The sequence below is a fragment of the Galeopterus variegatus genome, unplaced genomic scaffold (genome assembly GCF_000696425.1).
Source record: "Galeopterus variegatus unplaced genomic scaffold, G_variegatus-3.0.2 Scaffold1718, whole genome shotgun sequence".
Lineage (NCBI taxonomy): Eukaryota > Metazoa > Chordata > Mammalia > Dermoptera > Cynocephalidae > Galeopterus > Galeopterus variegatus.
The window spans coordinates 71,274-92,589 of NW_007727829.1; the positions used below are offsets into that span (position 1 = coordinate 71,274).

The following is a 21,316-nucleotide window of genomic DNA, read 5'->3' on the forward strand; positions in this document are numbered from 1 at the left end:
GGGAAAGGAAAAAAAAAAAAAAAAAAAAAAAAAAAAAAAAAAGATTCTACACTCTTCTTTTTCTCTTACATTGTTTCTTTTTTTCACCAGATTGTGTATGTAATGATCCTATGTTATGAATAAGTTTGTTTTTCTAAAATAGATGTATGGAATTTAATGATTGGGGTATGGAGGGATTAGGTGGAGCCACATAAAAGGAAAATTATACTGTATTTTGTGTTTGCTTTAAAGATAAGAAGGTATGAAATTACCTCTTATAAAATTTTGAACAGGAGACTAAAATCTTTTCAATAAATACCAAAAAGGTTGAATGCTAGTTTCACATGAAAGCTGGTGAAGTGAGAAGCATTAGAAGGAAAGGGAAACTGAGAAGAGAGAGTAGGACAGTCATAGGAAGAGTATATAAAGTAGGAGTTGGTAGCATGATGAAGTATGTGAGGTAATCATCTTCTCTGTGTCTTTCCTAGCCCAGCCCAGTCCCAAAAGACTTTTGGGTGGTGTCTTCCACTCTGACCCTCTTTTCCTTCTTTCCTTTTCTTCTTCTTCCTTTCTCTCCCCTACTTCTTTCCTTTTCTTCTTCTTCCTTTCTTTCTCCTACTTTTCACCTATATTCTCTACTATTTCAAATGACCCCTCTTCTCAGTAAGGCTGCCTCCATTTGCATTCCTTACTGCATGTTTTATCTACCCCACCTTAATTCCCTACCAACCCTCTTCTCTCTCTGAGCATTCTGTCCTAAGTTTCCTTCCCCCATTTTTATAATCTATAGTTTGTTTCTTAATGTCTTTTACTGCTTTTTTCTCAAACAGCTTTACTATTCCTCTCCTTTCTGTTCTTGGCCTGTTTGGACTTCATCCTGAGTTTCTAGCTTCCAATTCCAATGCTCTCTTGCATCTCATGTCCATGTCTTGTCTCTGGGCAACCTGTTTAGCGTCTCCTCAACCCTCTGGAAGAAACTACTCTGTAGGATAAAGAGACCTCTGTCTTTTGACTGAAGTGCTTTCAGATATGTAAATAGTTGCATTTGTTGAATTTAATGGGGGGTAGAATGTGAGAGTAAGGTTTAGAAACCCCATTATAATTAATCTCTAAGGAATTTTAAATTTAAAATCTTTATTTTCTACTGAAGTGAGCCAATGACTTATTTCAAAAAGTATCTGTATCCTCAATTTATAAGGAAGAAATGACAGGATGTGGACCAAGTCTTAAGTAAGGTATTAGGAAATGAAATTGTGACTTACACATAAGGGTAAGTCAGAGAAAAACATTCAGCAATTAGAGACAGTATGACAATGGCCTTCGTCCCTTCCCCAAGTCTCTAAGTCATGAATATAAGGATAAATCATAGCATGATATATTAGAAAGTGAAAGAAAAAGAAATTTTAAAAAAGTGCTGTCAGCATGATCCTGTTTCACTCTGAAGAAAATGTATCTATGAATATAAAAGCATCAGAAAGGATACAGTTAAATAAATTCTCTGGATGGTGTTTTTTTTTCTTTGTTCCTATTTATATTTTCTGATTTCCTTTTTGTAATAAGAAACACAATTTTAACCCAAAAAAAGTGATAGCAGAAGTATAGAAAGAGTAAGTGTCCTGAATATAAAATTAGAAGTGCCAGTAGAATTGCTGTTGAGGGGCCGGCCCAGTGGCGCACTGCTACAGTGCGCCGCTTGGGAGTGCAGTGGCGCTCCCGCCGAGGGTTCGGATCCCACGTACAGACCGGGTCCCGCTCACTGGCTGAGCGAGGTGCGGGAGCAACACCGAGGGTTGCGATCCCGTTGCCGGTCCCGGTCTGGTACGGGCGCGACACTGAGGGTTGCGATCCGTTGCTGGACACGAAAAAAGACAAAAAGGGAAAAAAAAAAAAAAAGAATTGCCGTTGAATGAAAATAGGTTCACAGGGAAAGCATCAGATTATCAGTTGTGTCAGTATCACTTTAGTTTCTGATATTTCATATTTCATCATTTTTATGTTTGCCTTAAGTTTATTCAGCATGATTTTTGTGTGTGTTTTTTAAAGATGTATTGGCAATTGAGTGGATTTAATACAAGGTTGGAACTAGAATCTTTTTAATGGCTTTGGAGAAATAATTTTACAATGAAACACATGCTTTGTTTGAAAGTTGTCTTTTCACAAACATACCTGCAAGTCTGTAGAGTCCCACCTGTATTTGGCTGCTTCTCTCAACTGAAGAGAGATGAGTTTTATGTCTTCTTTCATTAATTGTAAAAGAGAGAACTAGCTGAATACCTATAATTGGTTTTTTTTTTTTTTTTTTTTTTTTTGTGACTGGCCGCACCGCGCTCAGCCAGTGAGCGCATCGTACCGGCCATCCCTATATAGGATCCGAACCCGTGGCGGGAGCGCTGCTGCACTCCCAGTGCTGCACTCTCACGAGTGCGCCACGGGCTCGGCCCTATAATTGTTTTTTCTAAGAAAGATGGTGAAGGAAATTGTTTCTATTTAATCTATCTGTAAAAACAAACATACAAAATTTATTTTTTATTCCCAGATTAGAAATGATATTTGCCAAATTTGATGAAGTGCAAAGTTCGGATGGTATGGTTTTGAGTTTCTGCAAAGGTAAGAATAATTAAGTTATTCTAGCTCTCAAACATTTCTGAGATTATTTAGTGAAGTTTTAGACACTGAAATGTGTTTTCAAGTTGACTGTTATATCACTGGTTCAAAAGAGTTGATTTTGGGCCAGCCCGGTGGCGCACTGCTATAGTGCGCCGCTTGGGAAGCACGGTGGTGCTCCCGCCGAGGGTTCGGATCCCACATACGGACCGGCCGCTCACTGGCTGAGTGAGGTGCGGGAGCAACACCAAGGGTTGCGATCCCGTGGCCGGTCCCGGTCCGGTGCAGACGCGACACTGGGGGTTGCGATCCGTTGCCAGTCACGAAAAAAGACAAAAAGGAAAAAAAAAAAAGAGTTGATTTTGTGGCTTGAAAACTTCATTGGGATGTAATAACAAAATCTTTGCATCCTGCTGATCATTACCTATCTCTGTCTCTTTTGAAGTGAGTGAAAATTTAATAATGGGTCAATTGTGTAAAATGCTATTATTCTTTTGCTTATTTTCTTTGTCTTCTGAGTTGAAGGTATGATGACCCTCTTGCCCTCCATATTCCATGCATAAATGTGTTTTTATACCCAGAGTAATTGTTTTACTTAGTTGTTGTTAGTGGAAATTATAGGGTTGATGGGAACTATTACACCTTTGTGCAGACTATCAGTCGTGGTATTGGTGAAGAGGCTTCTTAAGTAGAATGAGACCAAGCTGGAATTCAGGGAGGTTTGGAGTTAAGTGTCTGGCATTGATTTGATTTTGTGGCTCCGCTCCTTTTTGTAAGATTTATAAATTGTGTTTTGTTTTTATTGGGTAGCATTTACCTAGACTTAAGTCTTTAAATAGTAATTAGCCATGTAGGAGAATATGTTCTATTTTCAAAGATAATATAGATGCTTTTTTCACTTAGGGAAGTAGTTTCATATTAAAGAGAGTATGGTTAGCTTGGTAATGTAAATGATGGAGGAAAAAGTTGGTATATGAGTTTATAGTCAAATAAATAATAGGAGAACTAGTCACTAATATTTAGTTATTTTTCTCTGGATTAAACGAAGATTGAGCGGGAATCTTCCTGTGTTGGAGGAAGTTGCAATGGAGTGAGAATTTAGTGTTGAAAGATTGTCTATCCTAATCTAATCTTAATTTGAGAAGCATAACTTGACTTCAGCACTACCAGTCCTTACCCTGAATCCCAGCTGTTTCTCAGTTCTCTTCTCTGCATAGAAGGTATTTAAAGTACCTCGTCTTATTTTTCTAGCAGTTACCTATGTCCATTTCTATAAAAACAGTAGAAAAAGGAACTGTTGTTAAAATTCCTTGAAGTGAGACTTGTGTGTTTTCATAACATTCTCATTAGTGTATTCCCGATAATGTAGTTATACCTCTAAGGAAAAAAGTATAATACATATTATAGAATTTAAGGTATTCATTGTCTGGATATGGTGTATTTTTAAAGCACTGTTATTCTTTTATTTTGTGAGGATATTTCTGTTACCTTCCAAATGGAAGCTTTTTTGTTCCCTGTTCTTTTAATTTCCATTTCTTTTTCTATTGTTTATCTCTCCATAAACAGGGAGGTTTGGGATTTGTATTTGGCGTTTATTTTTCTTGGAGAGAGTATTCACAGATTATATTGGAGACTACAATCTGAATATTGTGAATATGGTCAAATGTGAAAGTTAAAGTCTATAATATATATATTGGGTATAGAAATTGGTCATGATGTTTTTGATGACAATATTCTGCTATCACTGAAAAATACTTTAATGAATTAGTTAACAAGGAAGGAGTCTAGAAGAATGAAGCCCATTTGTCATGTTGGCAAGTCCCAGGACCCTGGCCTCCTCTCCCTGTTTTTATTGTCTTTCTTAGTGATCTAATCTAGCCCAGAGGCTTTAAATAATAGCTATTTGATGATGACTCCCAGATGTGTATTTCTAGATGTCATTCATCTCTCCTCTTTGCTCTTGACTTGGTAGCTCATGGCCTTGATGACATTTCCATTTGGATGCCTAACAGGCATTTCAGTCTTACCGTGTCCAAAAGTGAAACCCTGAGTCTTACCCATCAGCTCAAGCTAGAAACCTTACTTGACTCCCTATTCTAACTAATCAATCATTTATTCCACTGCAATGCTAATGTATCCGAAATTTGTTTATTTTTTCCATCTCTACTGCTTACACCCTACTCTGAGTCTCCTTTAGTTTTTACCTGGACCACTATAGTAGACTTCTGTTCCATGCTTGCTCCATTTGCTACCCAGAAGTTAGAGTGATATGCTTAAAATATAAATTAGATCATGTCACAACAGTGAAGATGACAATTAAAATTTCTACCCTTAAGGAACCTGTGTTCTAGTGAGAGAGATAGGTCATAAACAAGTAAACAAATGTATATACAATGTGATTATACAAGTGGATATAAAAGTTGGTACTGGAGGATATACAACTACTCCTTGTTTAATGAATTTAAATTATTCCTAAAAAAAATTATGGTGTGTTTTATCTTAACCTAAGATACTTGAATAATTTTCACGGGTAGAAAAACATATGAATTGAACACTGAAAACAAATTTTTATAAGTAACGACTTGAAGGCAAATAGCTTGTGCATAAAGTAATGTAATGAAGTTTAATTCAACTTTTTAAAAATTTCTGCCCAGCTTTTTACCGCTGAATTTTCAGCCCTTTGTTGGTTCATTTTTATTATGCACTCAAACTAAAATTGTAAAATAAAATTATAGAACAGGAAAACATTTTAGAGCAAAAGAAAGGCTCGGCATGAAAACTTGTGGCAGTAGTTTGTGCACACAACAGACTAAAGTGCCATTAAAGATACTACCTCTTCTCTCTCTCACTTGGTGTACTTATGCAAAGCAAATTGTTTTGGTTTCCGTCAAACATGGCACACAATTCAAATTTGTTCCACATGATATTGTGTGACCAGTAACTATTATGGTAAGTAACGTTTTTTAGTGTGCTTTTACCTGAAACCATAATAATAAAACATCACACATCTTATAGTATATTGATTTAGAGTGTTTTGTAATGAAAAAGTCGTTTTACTAAATAAATACAGAAAACAAAAACTAGAAGATTTTCTGTAAAGGTGGTATATCTTTTTTAGAGCCATTATAGCTAGAAGTTGTCATTGGAATAGTCATTAAGTGAAGTAAATAGGATATTGAGGTGGTAAATAACTCAGTGAGGTCACTTTAGATAAAATAGTGGGGCAAGCCTCTTTGAAAGGTGATATATTTGAATTAAGACCTGTTAAATGAGAGTGGAGGGGAGACCATGTATGAGATGTAGTTGGAGAAGTGAGCGGGAATCATGACATGCGGGCCTTGTTGGCCATGGGAGGAGTTTTGTTGGACTTCTAGGAATAGGAAGCCCATAAAGAGTTTTGGGCTAGAAAGGGATCTAGAGAGGGATGTGGTGAGTGGGAATGATATGATCTCATACTATATTATTTGCATTTATTGTTCAGAGAAATAGTTTGTTTTTTTATCTTGTCTCTTTATTCTACCTCTTCTCCCTTGAGGCATGTCTTGATATGTAACTTTTACATCTCATACTTTTGTCTATGATTTCTTTCATACTTGCCATATCTACAGTCTTTTAAATTCCCATGATTGAATTCTTTAGTTTGATTTTCTAAAGCACTAGTTCAGCAAACTCAAGAACCCTCAGTAAACTATATCATCAGAGATTTGAATATAACATTTAGTTTTGGAATAGGAAGAAATGCACATTTTTTTGTCTTGAGGGTTTTTCAAGCCTGACTTTAATTCTCATATCACAAAAATAAGTTAGGCAGAGTCCTTAAGTACAGTAGAATTAGCTGTGATATTAGAAGGAAACTGGATTTAAAATTAATCAGACTGCGGCTGAAAGGAGGCAACACCAGCGCTGTAGGAAGGAAAAGACTGAAGGTTGGAGGCCCCCTGTGATTATGGCAGGGTCTGGTGTCATCATGGAGCTTTCTAGACAGTCTCCTACACTAACCAAGATGTAAACACGAACAATGTTGGTGGCTGTGATTGCAAATCTTTTTCTTTTCCATTGTGGGGAAAAAAAACCTGTGCATAATTCTTATTTGTCTAGTGTGTGTTGGACCTAATGCAGTCTTGGCATTTAATCACTGTAAAGTATTTTCTAGCTACTCTGTTTGAAACAGTCGTTAGGAAAAGAATTGCCTTAGAGGCTGGCAATAAAATAAAGCACAGAAATTAGCCTTTGAAATTACCTTATTTTTGTCTCTTGTGAGTCAGTAAGGTAACTTTCAGTCTAGTTTTGTATATTTTTATAACATACCCTTAGATGAAAAGCAACGCAGCTCTTTTCTTAGGTTGATTTTGAAATGTATCTGTTTGTGACCATGAGCTCCAGGGCCTTCTCAGAGCTTCACAATGTGCTGATGGTTGTGCAGCTTGGATAGAGGGTGCTCTGCGCCCCTGCAGCTGCGCACTGGCTAGGTTCTGTCTCCTCAACCAGAAGCAAGCTTTGTTCCGTGTGGCCCCGCTGTCCGCACACAGAGCAGCCTTTGATGGGCTGCCTTTGACGTGATTTGTTTACGGCAGCCAGAAATGCTTCCTGAATAATGAGAGCAGTTAATCATGGAAACTGGGCTATTCCTGTTTGTGCACTTCTAGCAATCTTCTGTTGTAAATATTAAAAGGTAACGACAAAAGGATGAAAACCATTTTTAAAAGGCTCAAATCAATTAATCCATCAGATCATGTGATTGCTACTGATTACATGGATATCTTTAGGGAAGCAGAAAATGATTGCTGAACACATGCCTTGTGTTTTGATGATTGCATTAAAAGTCCCCCATTGGGATGGCATTTACTGGTTCCCAGAGCTTTTCTTAGATTAAATTTCAGGCAGCTAGTACAAGGAGAAACATCATAACCTGTATCTAACAGCGTATGTACAGTTAAAGAATAATCTTGATCAAGCCCTGCTAGGCTCTGCTAAATAAACGAAGGTTTTCAGCAAGACCCCAGACTTTTATTTTGAAGTGGAGTAGCAGCTGTTGGCTATTGCGGTACAGAGCTGCAGCGCGGCCTGGGTCACACAGTGCTCCGGGTGTCTGCAAGGCTGCAGGCCGAGCCCAGTGGCGCAGGCACTGAGCTGCACTTATTTGCTGTGCTATTTGACCTCTTGGTTTGGGAGAGCTCCCTGGACCATCTGAATGGCTATGGGAGATGGTGAGTAAGATTTATTTTCCTTCTTTTGCTTGTGTTATACACTTCCTTTTAAGGTGGCGATCATTTGCTGTGTAAGAAATATATTTCTCCCTAAAGAATGAAGGACACTTGTGTGTTTGTATGTGTATACACTCGTGTGCATTTATGCATGTGTGTGCTTGTCATTTGGTATCATTTTTCACTTGATGTATCTGTATGGAATCTGGCAGATAAGGTGACAATTTACCTTGCAAACCAAGCGAGCCTTTAGTCTTTGGTGATGGATATGAAAGGATATTGGAAGTAATGCAGAATATATGCAAAAGCTTTGAAGGGACATGGCCTTTGGAATAATGGCAGATTTTGGCAGAAGGATTTGGTTAAGCTAGCTTGACATCTTTCCTGTTGTATTTGACACAAGAAGAATTCTGTGGTAATAAAATATTTAAAGAAGCACAGTGGCTTGCCATAGATACTGTTTTAATTAATATGCTTGTGATTTGTCAATGTCCCTAGTAAGCAGTCCTCTAGAAAATGTTTAGCCTTCTAAGAATTCTATATGGGGTATAATTTGATTAAAAATTGATTTTGCCGGTGTTTTGTTTTAAAAACAGATTTCTATAGTGCTTTATAGCTTTCCAAAGCACTTTTGTGTACTTAATGTACATTAACTCCTCAGGTACAAATGACTCTCTGAAGTGTACGGAGTATTTTGATATTTCCATTTCACAGAGTGGGAAACTGAGGCTTACTGAGATGATATGTCCCAGATCCAGGCACAGAAATCAAACCAGCACCAAATCTAGAGTCCCAACTGTGCATTTGTTATTGTCCTTCATGACAATACTTGAGCTATTTTTTTTCATCATTAAACCTTTTGTTAAGATGCTTAGAGATATACTTTATAATCACATCAACATCAGAGATGTATAGAAATGAGAATTTGAGGTTTCTCAAAAATGTTTTGCATGTTTCTTGCTAGGTTCTTAAGGAAGACTGGTCTATATTTGGGGGTTTTAACTCTAACAGTTTCAGCCTTTCTTTGACTGTATAATGACCTCTTCTCTCTAAGGAGTTTGTCCCCTTGGGGCTGTGAGGAACAAGATGCAAACTCACCAAAATGATGATGTTGGTAGATAGTCATTTAAACTAATGTGCATTTGTATGGAAATGTGATAATAAGTTTGGTTTTGCATATTGTTATGATTTATCCCAAGAGTTTATATAACTGTTTTAATATGACCTTATGGAAGTAAATAAGAATAATTTTAACTACTAATTTTTAAGGCAAAAGACATTGAAATTAACAAATTAAGTTGTCATATCATTAAGGGCATTGCCAAGTTTCTTTCTTTCTTTCATCAGACCTTAATCTGCAAGCAATTCTAAATGTTGCATTTGATTTGGACCACATCCAGATTTTATTTTCTTTCTTAAATATTTTAGATTCAGTGGTTATTGATGTATATTTACTTAGGTTTTCTTTCTTCAAATAATATGTAAATACATTTGGACTATTTTGCAATATATTGATTTTTCAGGAAAAAATCAAAGTAACAACCTGTTATAAAGCTCAGAGGGTAGCCTTCCAGCTAACTCTCTTCTTTAAAATAGAAATACTTTTTTTGGATTAAAATAATATATCCTTATAAAAAATAAAAAATCTAAACAGTGAAGATATGTATGTAGGAAGAGGTTATCTTGGGATTTATAGTTCTTAACATTTTGATACATACTTATCTGTATAGGAGTATTAGTCTTTCTCCCATACGATGCACACATACCACACCAGAATCATTTGAACATATGTAACAAATGAATTACACTGTTTCTAACCTATGTTGTTTTTTATTTCTTAATTTTAATTATGAACTTAAATATATAAATATCATCTTCTTTTCAAAATTCAAACAATGAAGATAAAGCAAAAATCCCTTCCGAGCCACTTCTAAGTCTTAAGCCCAGGTATAAGCAGAGGTGAACTTTTGTTAACATAGAGTGTGTCTTGTCATACCTTTTACTGTGCCTTTACATACATATTAAGTATCAAATGGTTTTGTTTTGACTGTGTTTACATTAATTATATCATTCTGAATGTGTTTTTGCCTTTCGCTATGTCTGCTCAATATGGCATGGAGTTTTTTTTTTAAATGCCATCATGTGTTACTCTGCCTTATTTGTTTGAACTGTTACATAGTATTCCATAGTATGGATGTATCATAACTATTCCATCTTTTATGGAATTTTAGATTTTTGCCATATATAATTTTTCTAAATTGTTCTGACATAAACACCTTTGTACAAACTATATGTGTTTTTTATGCACACATATATATTTCCTAAAATAGTCTGGAAGTGGAATTTCTGGATCAAAGTTTTTATTCATTTTAAATTATGTTACCTATAGCTAATTTGCTCCAAAAGAGGCTTTACCACTTACATTCCCACTATATGCCTGCTACATTCTTTTTATTTTTTGTTATTATTAATCTTTTAAAATTTTGCCTATCAGATGGGTGAAAAATATCTCACCCTTTATAAAACATCTATGCTTTTCTGGTAAGGCTAATCATCTTCATATGTTTGGTTATTTGTATCTCCTTTTCTGTGGATTGCCCCTTTACATTTTTAGCCAACTTTTTGGTGGTTGTTTATTTATAGCTGTTCTTTATATATTCCAGTTATTAATGTATTATCTCTTGAATGTGTTCTATAAGCTTAACTTCAGGATCATATGTAAGATTTCATTAGCAGTTTTATTTCTAGGCAGACTTGGATTTGTGAAGCCCTGTAATGGATATCTCTTAAAGAAATGTTGGAGTTGGCTTTTGGGTGCTTTTTGGTTTAGTTATCTTCATTCTTACCCAAGAGTGTAAAACCAAGTAGTCGGATAATTGTGTAGTAACTCTGGGCAATTAAACCAGATGGGGTTAAAAACCTGTAGGATTATTATGTGGTGCTGAGCCCTGCAATTTGCCTCAAAAGCGCGCGAGAGGAATTTGGCCTTTTGTTGTTATGCTGCAGAGTCGCTGGAAAGAAATAAGGTTTTGTTGTAAATAGACTGTTTCTAAACTTTTAACATTTCAACACAGTCTATTCTTCCAAAAATGAATCTTTCAAAAATATATACAAGGATGGTATAATCATAGCTTTCTAGATGTCAGCCTTCTCAGACCTTTGGGCTTCTGGGACCGCTCCAAAATGACATATAACTGTTGGTTTAGGTTGTATGGAACACTGGCAAGAAATTAATGCTGCATAGATCTCTCTTCTTCCATACTCTTGAATATTCTTCGTGATACACTAGGAATAGGCAATTTAAATCACTGAAAGAAAACAACCCTTTGACTTACTAGCAAAAAGGCCAAACTTTTTTTGTAGGAGCAATGATAAAAAAAAAAGAGTCTGTAAGGAGTAAAAGTAAATTACAAGGGACAGAAGATTGGGGATTAGCAGCAATATAGGCAGTAAGTAGTGGGCACTAAGATTGAAAATAGCCAATGACGGGCCGGCCCGGTGGCGCACTGCTACAGTGCACCGCTTGGGAGTGCGGCGGCGCTCCTGCCGAGGGTTCGGATCCCACATGCAGACCGGCCGCTCACTGGCTGAGCGAGGTGCGGGCGCAATGCCGAGGGTTGCGATCCCGTTGCCGGTCACGAAAAAAGACAAAAAGGAAAAAAAATAAATAAATAAAATAGCCAATGACTAAAATGAAGACTTATAGTACCTCCCTGCCATAGACATTGGAGGCCTTGGACAACCATCCTGTGCTTCAGGTCTGTGTTAAGGGTGTCTGTCATCTATGCTGTTCCTTTGAATAAGTCGTAACCTTCTTGACACAGTCCTGTTTACCCACCTGGGTGCAAATGGTTGGGCACCAGTAGCAACATATCCTCAAACCTGATGTTAAAAAACTTGAATCTTTAAGAAAATTACATCTTTTCTTTATACATATAGAATGGTGTAGTCGATGTTCTTAGCAGCTGTTAGGATCAGCCTGTAGCTGTCTTGAAAATTTAGTTACCTGAAATTATTAGATTTTGTAAAGGTTCTAAGTAAATCTTATTATGAGCCTCATTTATTATTTATTTTGATATTAGGGTTATCATAACATATGTTTAATTTTATTAATAAAATAATGGTTTAAATTGTGATTGTCCCTTTATTTCATTGAAATATGAAATATGGGCCGAGCCCGTGGCGCACTCGGGAGAGTGCGGCGCTGGGAGCGCAGTAGCGCTCCCGCCGCGGGTTCGGATCCTATATAGGGATGACCGGTGAGCTCACAGCACTCACTGGCTGAGCACGGTGTGGCCAGTCTCAAAAAGGACAAAAAAAAAAAAAAAAAAAAGAAATATGAAATATGTTTAAGGTCTTGAATTTTAAAGTGGCCCACTATGAAGCAAAGGATAAAAGTTTTAAAGTATGTTTTTAGCTAGTCAGTTATATGTACCTAGATATTTTAAAATATTTTATCAAATTTCTTGGCCTCTATTAAACTTTTTGTGGAATGTACTTTATTTTTTTATAAATAAAATAACTATATTTAAGATTAACTGTGCTGTTGAGAACACAGTATCTCCATGTGAATATTAAAATTTAGATAGTCTTACTTTAAAACACTTGAATTTTTAATTTCTAATACCTTTACTGAAACTTTTAATTTTAGTTTAAACTGAAGACATAATTTAAATTTTTACTGTTTGGTTCTTTTACTTCTAAAGGCTTGTGATTTTTTTAGCTCTGGGAAGTTTTCTCCTATTATTTTTTTGAGAAGTTTCTTCACTTTATTAGCTTTAGTCTATTCTTACGGAATTGTTACTAATCAGATGTTGGACCTCCTGGGTTGATCCACTGTATCTTTTATGTTTTATTTTTTCTCTCAAGTTTTACATCTTTCTCTTATTCTGTGTTCCAGGAGATATACTTGACTTTCTCATCCAATCCTTCTATTAAATTTTAACTTTAACAAACAGAAGTTTAAATGGTCCCCAAAACTTTCTTTTTTCTTTTCTGGTGGTTCCATTTTCACAAAATCGTGTGCATGTCGGCACATGTGCATATGAGCATGCATGTGCACACTTATGTGTAAAATGTTGAGCTTCCTGAGTTGGAGATGGGGAAAAGCTTAATGATAAAATAATTCCATAGACTGTCACTTTTCTGTTATTCTAAAAGGCAGATCAGTTCTCTGCTGTTTCAAACGTCTGAGAATTCTAAGTTCAGCTTTGCCCTGGTGTTAATCTTCAACAGCCTTCCATTCTTTTTATTTTAAAAATTTGTTCTGGTCTTTTAGGTGCTGATTTAACATATTCTCTGTCCCTACCTCATTTTCTTTGCTTTTACAATGTTGTTCATTTCATTGGGTTTCCATTGCAGGGTTTAAGAAAGGGAGTAAAGTGATTCGAATTATAATTTTTTTAACAAAAAATTTCAAACATACCCAGAAATAGAGAATATGTGATGAACCTCCATTACCACCCATCATACAGCTTCAAGAAATTAATACATAGCCAATCTTTATTCATCTGTATCTCTACCCCATCTTCCCCCAGCCCCACTATCCTGGACTGAGATGTGTGTATATGCACACATGCTCATGCACCTATACACATATATAAAATAAAGTGTCTTTTTAAAAGACAACCACAGTACCATTATCACACCTAAAAATTTATCCTTTAGTACTAGATATTCAGTGTTCAGATGATTCCTCAATTGTTTTATAAATATATTTTTATAGTTTGTTTGAATTAGGATTTAAACAAGGTTCACCATTGCAATTGATTGATATATTCTTAAGGCTCTATTCATCCATAGCATTTATCTTTTCTTTTTTCTCCTCTAACCATTTATTTGTTGAAGAAAAAAACATCTGTTTGGTAAACTTGTCCCATGAACTAGATTTTGTTGATTGCATCACCACGGTGCATTTGTATTTTTGTTTCTGGTTTTTTTATGTTTCTGTATCACGTATATTTCCTGAAAATTCTTCTAATGGGTTCATCAGAATTAGGTCTGATTTTTGTTTTTTTGAAACGCATTTTTCATAGGTGGTATTTTGTGTGGTATTGTGGATTTCTGTCAGAAGGTATACTGTGTCTGTCTTCTTTGTTATATTAATATTGAACAGTGGATTTAGGTGTTATCAGTCTGATTCATCCTTTATAAAGTTCCCCATCAGCCTTTTATTTAATGGTTTCAGCAGCCATTGATCCAAATTACTTTTTTAGAGGATCACATTATCTACTTTGTGGTTTGGAAGTAGAATGTAAACAAGGAGGTTTACATTTGAGAGGTTGATAAATATAGGTAAAGATGACACTGGTATGGTTCTAGATTAGGAGTGGCAGCAGAGGTAAAGGGAAATAAGTAGATTTAAAATATAATTTGGAGTTATACACAACAAAGACTGTTGGTAGATGATCTCTACAGGGCAGAGGAGAACCTGGGATGGGATTCCCACATTGTGAGCCTTAGTTGCTGAATAGATGGTGATGTCATTTACTGAGATGGGGGAAGACTTATGGAGAACAGGTTTGGAAATGGTGTTAGTGTTATGTTTCCTGTCTCAAATTAGAGATGTCTTTGAGATACCCTTGGGTGAAATGTCTAGGAGGCAATTGCATATATAGGTTTGGAACTCAAGAGATGGTCTAAGTTAGAGACGAATATTTGCAGTTGTCAGCATATAGAAGGTTTTTAAAACCATCAAGAATGGATAAGGCCATTTAGAAAGTGTGTAGTCTGTACAGGAGGATATGTAACATTTAGAGGTTGGGGAAAGGAAGAACAACCAGTAGAAGAGACTGAGCTAGAGAGACCTGTGAGATCAGAGAAAAGGCAAGGGGGGTATCCTGTTGTAAAAACACAGTGTGGGGAGTGTAGACAAGTAAAATTTGTTTGTGTTTTCTGAGACATCTATGGTACAATAGTTTATAAGGATTATTGTTTCCTAATCTTGGTTTGTAATTTAGCTGTTAGATAAGACCATGGTCACTGCTGGATATCCAAGAGTGTAAAATAGCTCAGATATCCAAAGTCCTGTTGCTCATTGTTTTAATTAGAATAGGGAAGGATACAGCTTCAAATGAAAAGAGGAACTTTGGTATAAGAACTACTTAATATGAAACAGAGTGTATTTTGTACATGAAAATTCATGGTTTTGGGGGTTCTTACTGAACTGGTTATTTCACTGAAGAAAACACACACAAAATGAATTCTTTTCCATGAGATATAGTGTAAAGTTTTGGCTTGCTCTTTTGTTTACCATGTAAGATGGAGCAATTTTTCATCTTTTATAGGAACTTTAGAAGCAGAAGTTTCAAGTTTCGGAATACGTGAAGCTGTAAAAGTGAAGTGGGAAGTTTAAAAATCCATTTGAATACACGCCTTTCCTTCAAGGGGAAAAAGAAAAACAATGGATGGGGCTTAATTAAAGTATTATAAATTCACAAATCCTTATCTGCAACCTTGGGGGGACTAGTTATGTTTTAGAATTCAGAATATGTCTGATTTTAGAAAAGTAATATGGTCATATGCCATATGTTGTAACAACTGCTGGGCCTGGGGCAACACCCTATAATCAAGCACATTGATATTTTTGTTGTTAGATGTGCACAGAATCACACTGACTGGAATAAATAAAGACCGTATATAGCCTCAAGTCAGTTCGCATCATGTTTTGCCATAAACCAAGTTCAGGTCAGTTCAGATTTTGCCACCAAATGAGTTTAAAAGACAAAAGCTGGTTTTTCAGAGCTTTTTGACTTTCTGGTATGCAGATATGAGATTATGGGTCTATACTGTCAGTGCTTGCTGGGGATTGGTTTTCAAGTGTTTTCTGAAGGCAGTGGAAGGTAAAGTCTTATCCTACTTCGTCTTTTTTTTCCCCTTTCTCTTTCTACCTGTCCCTCCCCTTCTCTCACCCCTTTCTTCCTCCTGTCTCCTCCTCCTCCATTTCCTCCTCTATTTCCATTTCTCCCCCTCTTCCTCTTCCTCTTCCTCTGTTTCCATCTCTGTCTCCTTCTGTTCTTCTGCCTCCCTTTGCCTTCCATCTCCTCTTCTCTGTCTTTCTCCATTTCCCTCTCTTCTCTTCCCATCTCTTCTCCCCATTCCACCTCCTCTATTTCCATCTCCTCCTTCTTCATCTCTGTCGATGACTCCTATTCTCCTCCATCTCTTCTCCCCCTTTTTCTTTCCTTCTTTTTCACCTCCATCATATACATAACTACTGCAGCATGCTCTCTTTATTAGTTCCTATCCTCTGGTACCTTTTAATTTGCTTATCTTGATCAATTTCTGCACCCAACTGTAGTATTCTCTTTTTGAAACATTGGAGTGAGAACAGAACAGTCATAATTTATAGTTTGCTTTTTGTTTTTAGTCCTTTTTGGTTTATTCAGTCAATATTAGAGTGCCTACTATATATATCCTAGCTGCTGTCTTCTGATTTATTTTCCATTTCACTAATGACCCCTTGAGGTGTGTCTAATCTGCTGTTGTGCCTGCCACTGAATTTAAATTTCATTTATTATATTTTACATTTGTTAAAATTCTGTTGATTATTTTAAAAATCCGTGTTCTTTTTATAATTCTCTGATCCCCAAAGCTTTTTCAAACTTGCCTATTAATCAAGCCTCAGTATTTTGCAGTCCATGTCTGATAACTCTAGGATTTTAAGTAGGTCTGTTTCTATTTTCTATTTCTATTTGTTCTTGCTCATGCTGTCTTGTTCCCTAATATGGCTGATAACCTTTAGAAAATTATTTGTGGGAATAATTTGAGGCCAGAGACCTTCTTCTAGGGAAATTTTGCATTTGCTCTGGCTGTTTCTTGGGAGTACTACAAATGTGAGCCCACAGAGTTTAAGGGTTTGAGTGTCTGGGCTACCTAAGCAGTTGATCTTAATGAAGCACTGCATTTGATTCACTTCTCTGCCGCTCTTTTGAGAAAAGTTTGAAAAGAATAGACTATAGGAAGATAAGGGCTCACTTATGGTTCACTTTAGCCTTGAGAGTGTAGTCAGTAGTCATTTAGTATACCAATTTGTAATGGAAAGGATCTCCTGTTTAGACTCTGCATCTTGTGTGGGTTTTGAGTTCTGTTCTCTTTGCCCCACAAGGCCTTCAGAATAGAAGTTCCAATGTACTGACTTTATCCTAGTATTTCTTACTATCTTGTCAAATACTTATTGCTTTAAAGAGTTTTAAAAATATGTATTTAATTCAGAGTGTATAGCTGCTTGCCCTTGGAGTATTGCTTCAAATAACTTAGTAATGCTCTTACTGGAGACTAAAAGTCTCTCTCCACTGTGAAATGTGCCGTTCAAGGCATTGTTCCACCTGTTGGAGATATACAGTGGGCAAAATAGAAGTTCCCAACTTCACAGATCATATATTTCAGTGGAAGGAGACAGGTAAACAAAATAAGTAAAACATACAGACGGTAAGTGCTAGGGAGAGAAATAAAGCGAGGAGGCAGGGGTAGATCATTGTATTAGATTGTTGGGAAGTTGCAGTTTTAGTGTCCAGAGTCAGCTTCATTGAGAAGGTGTTGGATGCATAATGACTTGATGATGGTGAGTGAAAAGTGTGGATATAGAGGGGAAGAGCATTTGAGGCAGAAGGAACAAGTGTGAAGGCCCAGACATGAGTCATAGGAAGGTGGTTGGTGGGGCTGGATTGGAGAAAGAGGAAGAGCAAGTAGGAGGTGAGGTTGGGGAGATCTACGTGATATCTCAGATCTTAGAGTCCCGGTAGTCTTTCTTATGGAGCCATAGGAGGATTTTAACCAGTGATGTCGTGTCACGTTGTTCAATTCAGGATGCTGTGTTGAGAATAAACTCTAGGAAATGAAGGTTAGAAGCAGGGAGAAGAGTTAGCCAGCTGTGACAATTATCCCTGGATTGTTCTAGGAAATCGGGTTACAGCATGAACAAGACCAAGTTCTGCCCTTAACCAGCTTCCAATCTGCTTATAAAAATCACTGTATATTACTTTAGGAAGTGATAGCTGCTGGGAAGAAAACAATTGAGATTTGTTCTGATATTTTGTAGTTATTAAGAAAAATTTTTAAGCCCAGAATATTTATAACCTCTATATAAATTTTAAAACAAATTTTAATTTTAGAGTTTATGATGATAAATTAGTTTTATGAATTCTTTTAGCTTATGGTCAAAAACGATATAACCTTACCGTAGGTGGGGAAATGTTTATTTCCTCCTATGTTTGTAGATTTGTTTATTTTTCCTTCTAGTTCTTCAATTTTTGTTTTATATATTTGAAGCTGTATTACTGGGTGCATAAATATTTAGGGTTCCAAGTTTTTTTCCTGCTGGATTTACCACTTGACTATTATTAAATGTTTCTTTTTATGTCTAGCAATGCTTCTTCGAGCTGCTTTTTTTTTCAATTAGCATAGCTACAACATCTTTCTTTTAGTTGGTGTTTGCCTTGTTCTATCTTTCTCTGTCATTTTACTTTTAATCTTTATGTGACCTTGTATGTAAAGTTATCTTACTTAAGCATCCTATTTTTAAAAATTCAGTCTTGGTCTTCTACTTGGAATATTTAGTTCATTTTATATTTAAGGTAATTACTGATATATTTAGTTTTATATTTACTACTTTATTTTTATTTTTTATTTTATCTTTTTGCCTCTTTTCAGTTAATCAAATATTTTTTATTATTTTATTTTTTTTCTGTTAGTTTATATATATTAAGTAATATGATGGTAAGTACTAGGGAAATAAATAAAGCAAGGAGGCAGAGGTAGATCATTATATTGGAGTGTTGGGAAGTTTGCAATTTTAGTATCTAGAGTCAGCTTCATTGAGAAGGTGCCAGATGCATAATGACATGGCGAAGGTGAGTGAAAATTATCACTTGCTCTTCTTTTAGTAGTTACCCAACAGAAGGGATTGGCAAACTGTTGCTTACAGACCAAATCCAGCTGTCATCCTGTTTTTGTACATAAAATTTTATTGAAACACAGCCACACCCATTTGTTTATATATCATGTATTATTGCCTTGGTGCTACGTCATAATTGAATGGTTGCACAGAAAGACCATATGTATATGGTTTGCGAAGCCTAAAGTATTTGCTGTATGGCCCTTTATGGAAAAAAGTCCACCAACCTCTGCCCTAGGGGAATGGTTCTTAAACTTAATCATCCATCAGAATCACTAGGAGGCTTTTATAATACTCAGATTACTGAGCTGTATCTGTAGAGTTTCTGATTCAGTAGGTTTGGGTTAGGGCCCCCAAATTTGCATTTCTAACAAATTGCCAGGTGATGCTTAGCTGCTGATCAGGGATGAATTTTGATGACCACTGCACTGGATATTACAAAGATATGCATCTTTGACTTATTATAATCTAAAATAAATTACTATGTTTGCCACTTCAATAATGCTAAAATCCTTAGAACCCTTTAACTTTGCATACCTCTTAGGAGCACTGTTTTATAATAACCTCAAACTGGCAATAGCTCAAATGTATACCAACAGTACAATGGATATTAATAAATTGTGGGTACATTCATACACTGGAAAATGATAAGCAATGAAAATGAATCTTCCAAACATTATCTCCCAACATTGAGTGAAAAAAAGGTAGAGACCAGAGTACTTATTGTATGGTTACTTTTTGTATTTAAGGTTCAAAAAATGGGTAAAACCAACAATGCTGTTAGAATTCAATACTAGTTAGTTTTGGTAGGAAATAGTGATTTTTAAGGGTCTTGAGGGTGCTGACAGGATGCTGGTAAATAATCTATTGATCTGGATACTGGTTACACTGGTGTGTTCATTTTGTGAAAATGCATTGAGCTGCATACTTATGATTTGTATGATACTTTGCTCTATTTTGATAAAAAGTTAAAAATTAATTTCCCAGTAGTTTCAGAATGTTAGGAGTTAATTTTTTTTAAATGGTAGGGACATTTACTCTTTTCAGTTCTTGCGTGTGTAGGAACAGAACACTGTTTCCATGGGAACTTCTGACTATTTTGTGTTTCAGTGCCTGACTTTCTGTAGATTTGTATATCTTTCTCTTGGCTGCGTTTTTTACATAGTGGTGACAAAAAAAAAAGTTTATTTGGAATTGTATTTGTGTTTTTAACAGAGCAGTCTATGTAAATCATAGGTGTTAAGTCCATTAATTTATCCAGACTGGCTCCCTAATAGTATTATGCTAAAAAACATTGTTTTAAACTAGAAGATATTTTTTTCCTGCAAGTTGTGTTATTTAAAAAAAACAAAAAACAAAACCACTTGCTCAAATGGAATGTGGCTCTATATTAGGGTGCTTATATGTCCCCTCCCCTCACCCCCCTTCACCCACAATAAATAGTCTTAAATCTTGTTTGGTGTGTTTTCTTTAAAATGTACTTAGTGGATGTACTGACAGTATCCCTTTATAGGTATAATTTCATTCTATGTGATTATTTGTATAGGTAAGGGGAGCAGATTGAAAGGAAAAGATTCTAGCATATTGATCTGAAGCCTGTGGTAAAGCTGCTTCTTTGCCTCACCCATCTTGTTTGTCATGGTTTGTCTGTTCAGGGTCCTAGAGAAAACCATCTTCTCAGAAGAGTAAAATGCATTTATCTTGTGAATTTTTTTTGGACAGGGTTAAGGGTGTTTCATTTGTATATTGGAAGATGGTACTAGTGTGATCATTCATATTCTAAAAGGAGTCTTATAGAGTATTATATAATCATTTAAGAGAACAAATTATTCAGTTTGGTTTCTATGGCCTAGATAAACAGGAAATTATAAGATTACAGAGTTAATTACCCACAGTAATGAGCACTGTGATATTCCATGCTTTACTGATGCAGTAATAAGCATCCCAGCAGAATGAATATTGTATAAAACCTTATTTTCTATTTATATGAATTTTCATGTGAATTAAGTGAGAAAAAAATAGATTTATAAACCTTTAGTATCGAATGCCTTTGAAATTTTGATATAGAATAAGAATTGTAGCTGCATACAGAATTTTTTAGATGCATGGAGAATTTTTACCTTTCATCTGGCAGTAGCTGCCATAAGATGATGTCACCTAGTAGCTGATTGGCTGTTACAGCACCTAGAGCAGGGAAGAGAAAGAAAAATGCCGGCACAAACCTCAGTGATGGTTCTGTGGTTGTTTCTGTCTATTTTTGATAGAATCTTTGATTAGTATTGAATTGACTGTATTTGGCCATGTGAACTATTGGGAACATCCTAGGGTGAGGGAAATTAAGAGCTTTCAGAGGAATGAGGCGACTGATTTGCAAACGGATCTGTGATTGTAAGTTGCAGAATATGGGTATAAGGAATAAGACAGGGCGTGCTGGAAGATGCACTAAGGGAGGAGCTGGCAGAAAATGCTTGTATGAGTAGCAAAAAATGAAAATGCTTTTTACTATCCTTAGAGCTAATATGTTTGGTTTTATGTTTTGACTTAATATAGATAGGTAGGAAATATGATAATATTGCATTTTGATTTTAAATTACAGAGGGTTATTTTATATAGTGTTAGCCAATATATAAATGCT

General features: G+C 35.8%; 1 protein-coding gene across 8 annotated transcripts in view; it reads left to right on the top strand.

The window, feature by feature from the left end:
• Positions 1-21,316, top strand: part of CLASP2 (cytoplasmic linker associated protein 2) — a 192,309-nt gene that overhangs the window by 25,899 nt on the left and 145,094 nt on the right. For 5 of the 8 annotated variants that reach the window (XM_008578558.1, XM_008578561.1, XM_008578560.1 and 2 more), the window contains exon 1: positions 20,874-21,069. In XM_008578558.1, the coding sequence (XP_008576780.1) occupies positions 21,036-21,069 (34 nt within the window). In that variant the 5' untranslated portion in view covers positions 20,874-21,035. Of the gene's footprint in view, positions 1-2,515; positions 2,587-7,187; positions 7,791-20,873; positions 21,070-21,316 lie in introns of those variants that run through there. The other 3 variants (XM_008578557.1, XM_008578556.1, XM_008578559.1) reach the window with 2 other exon arrangements.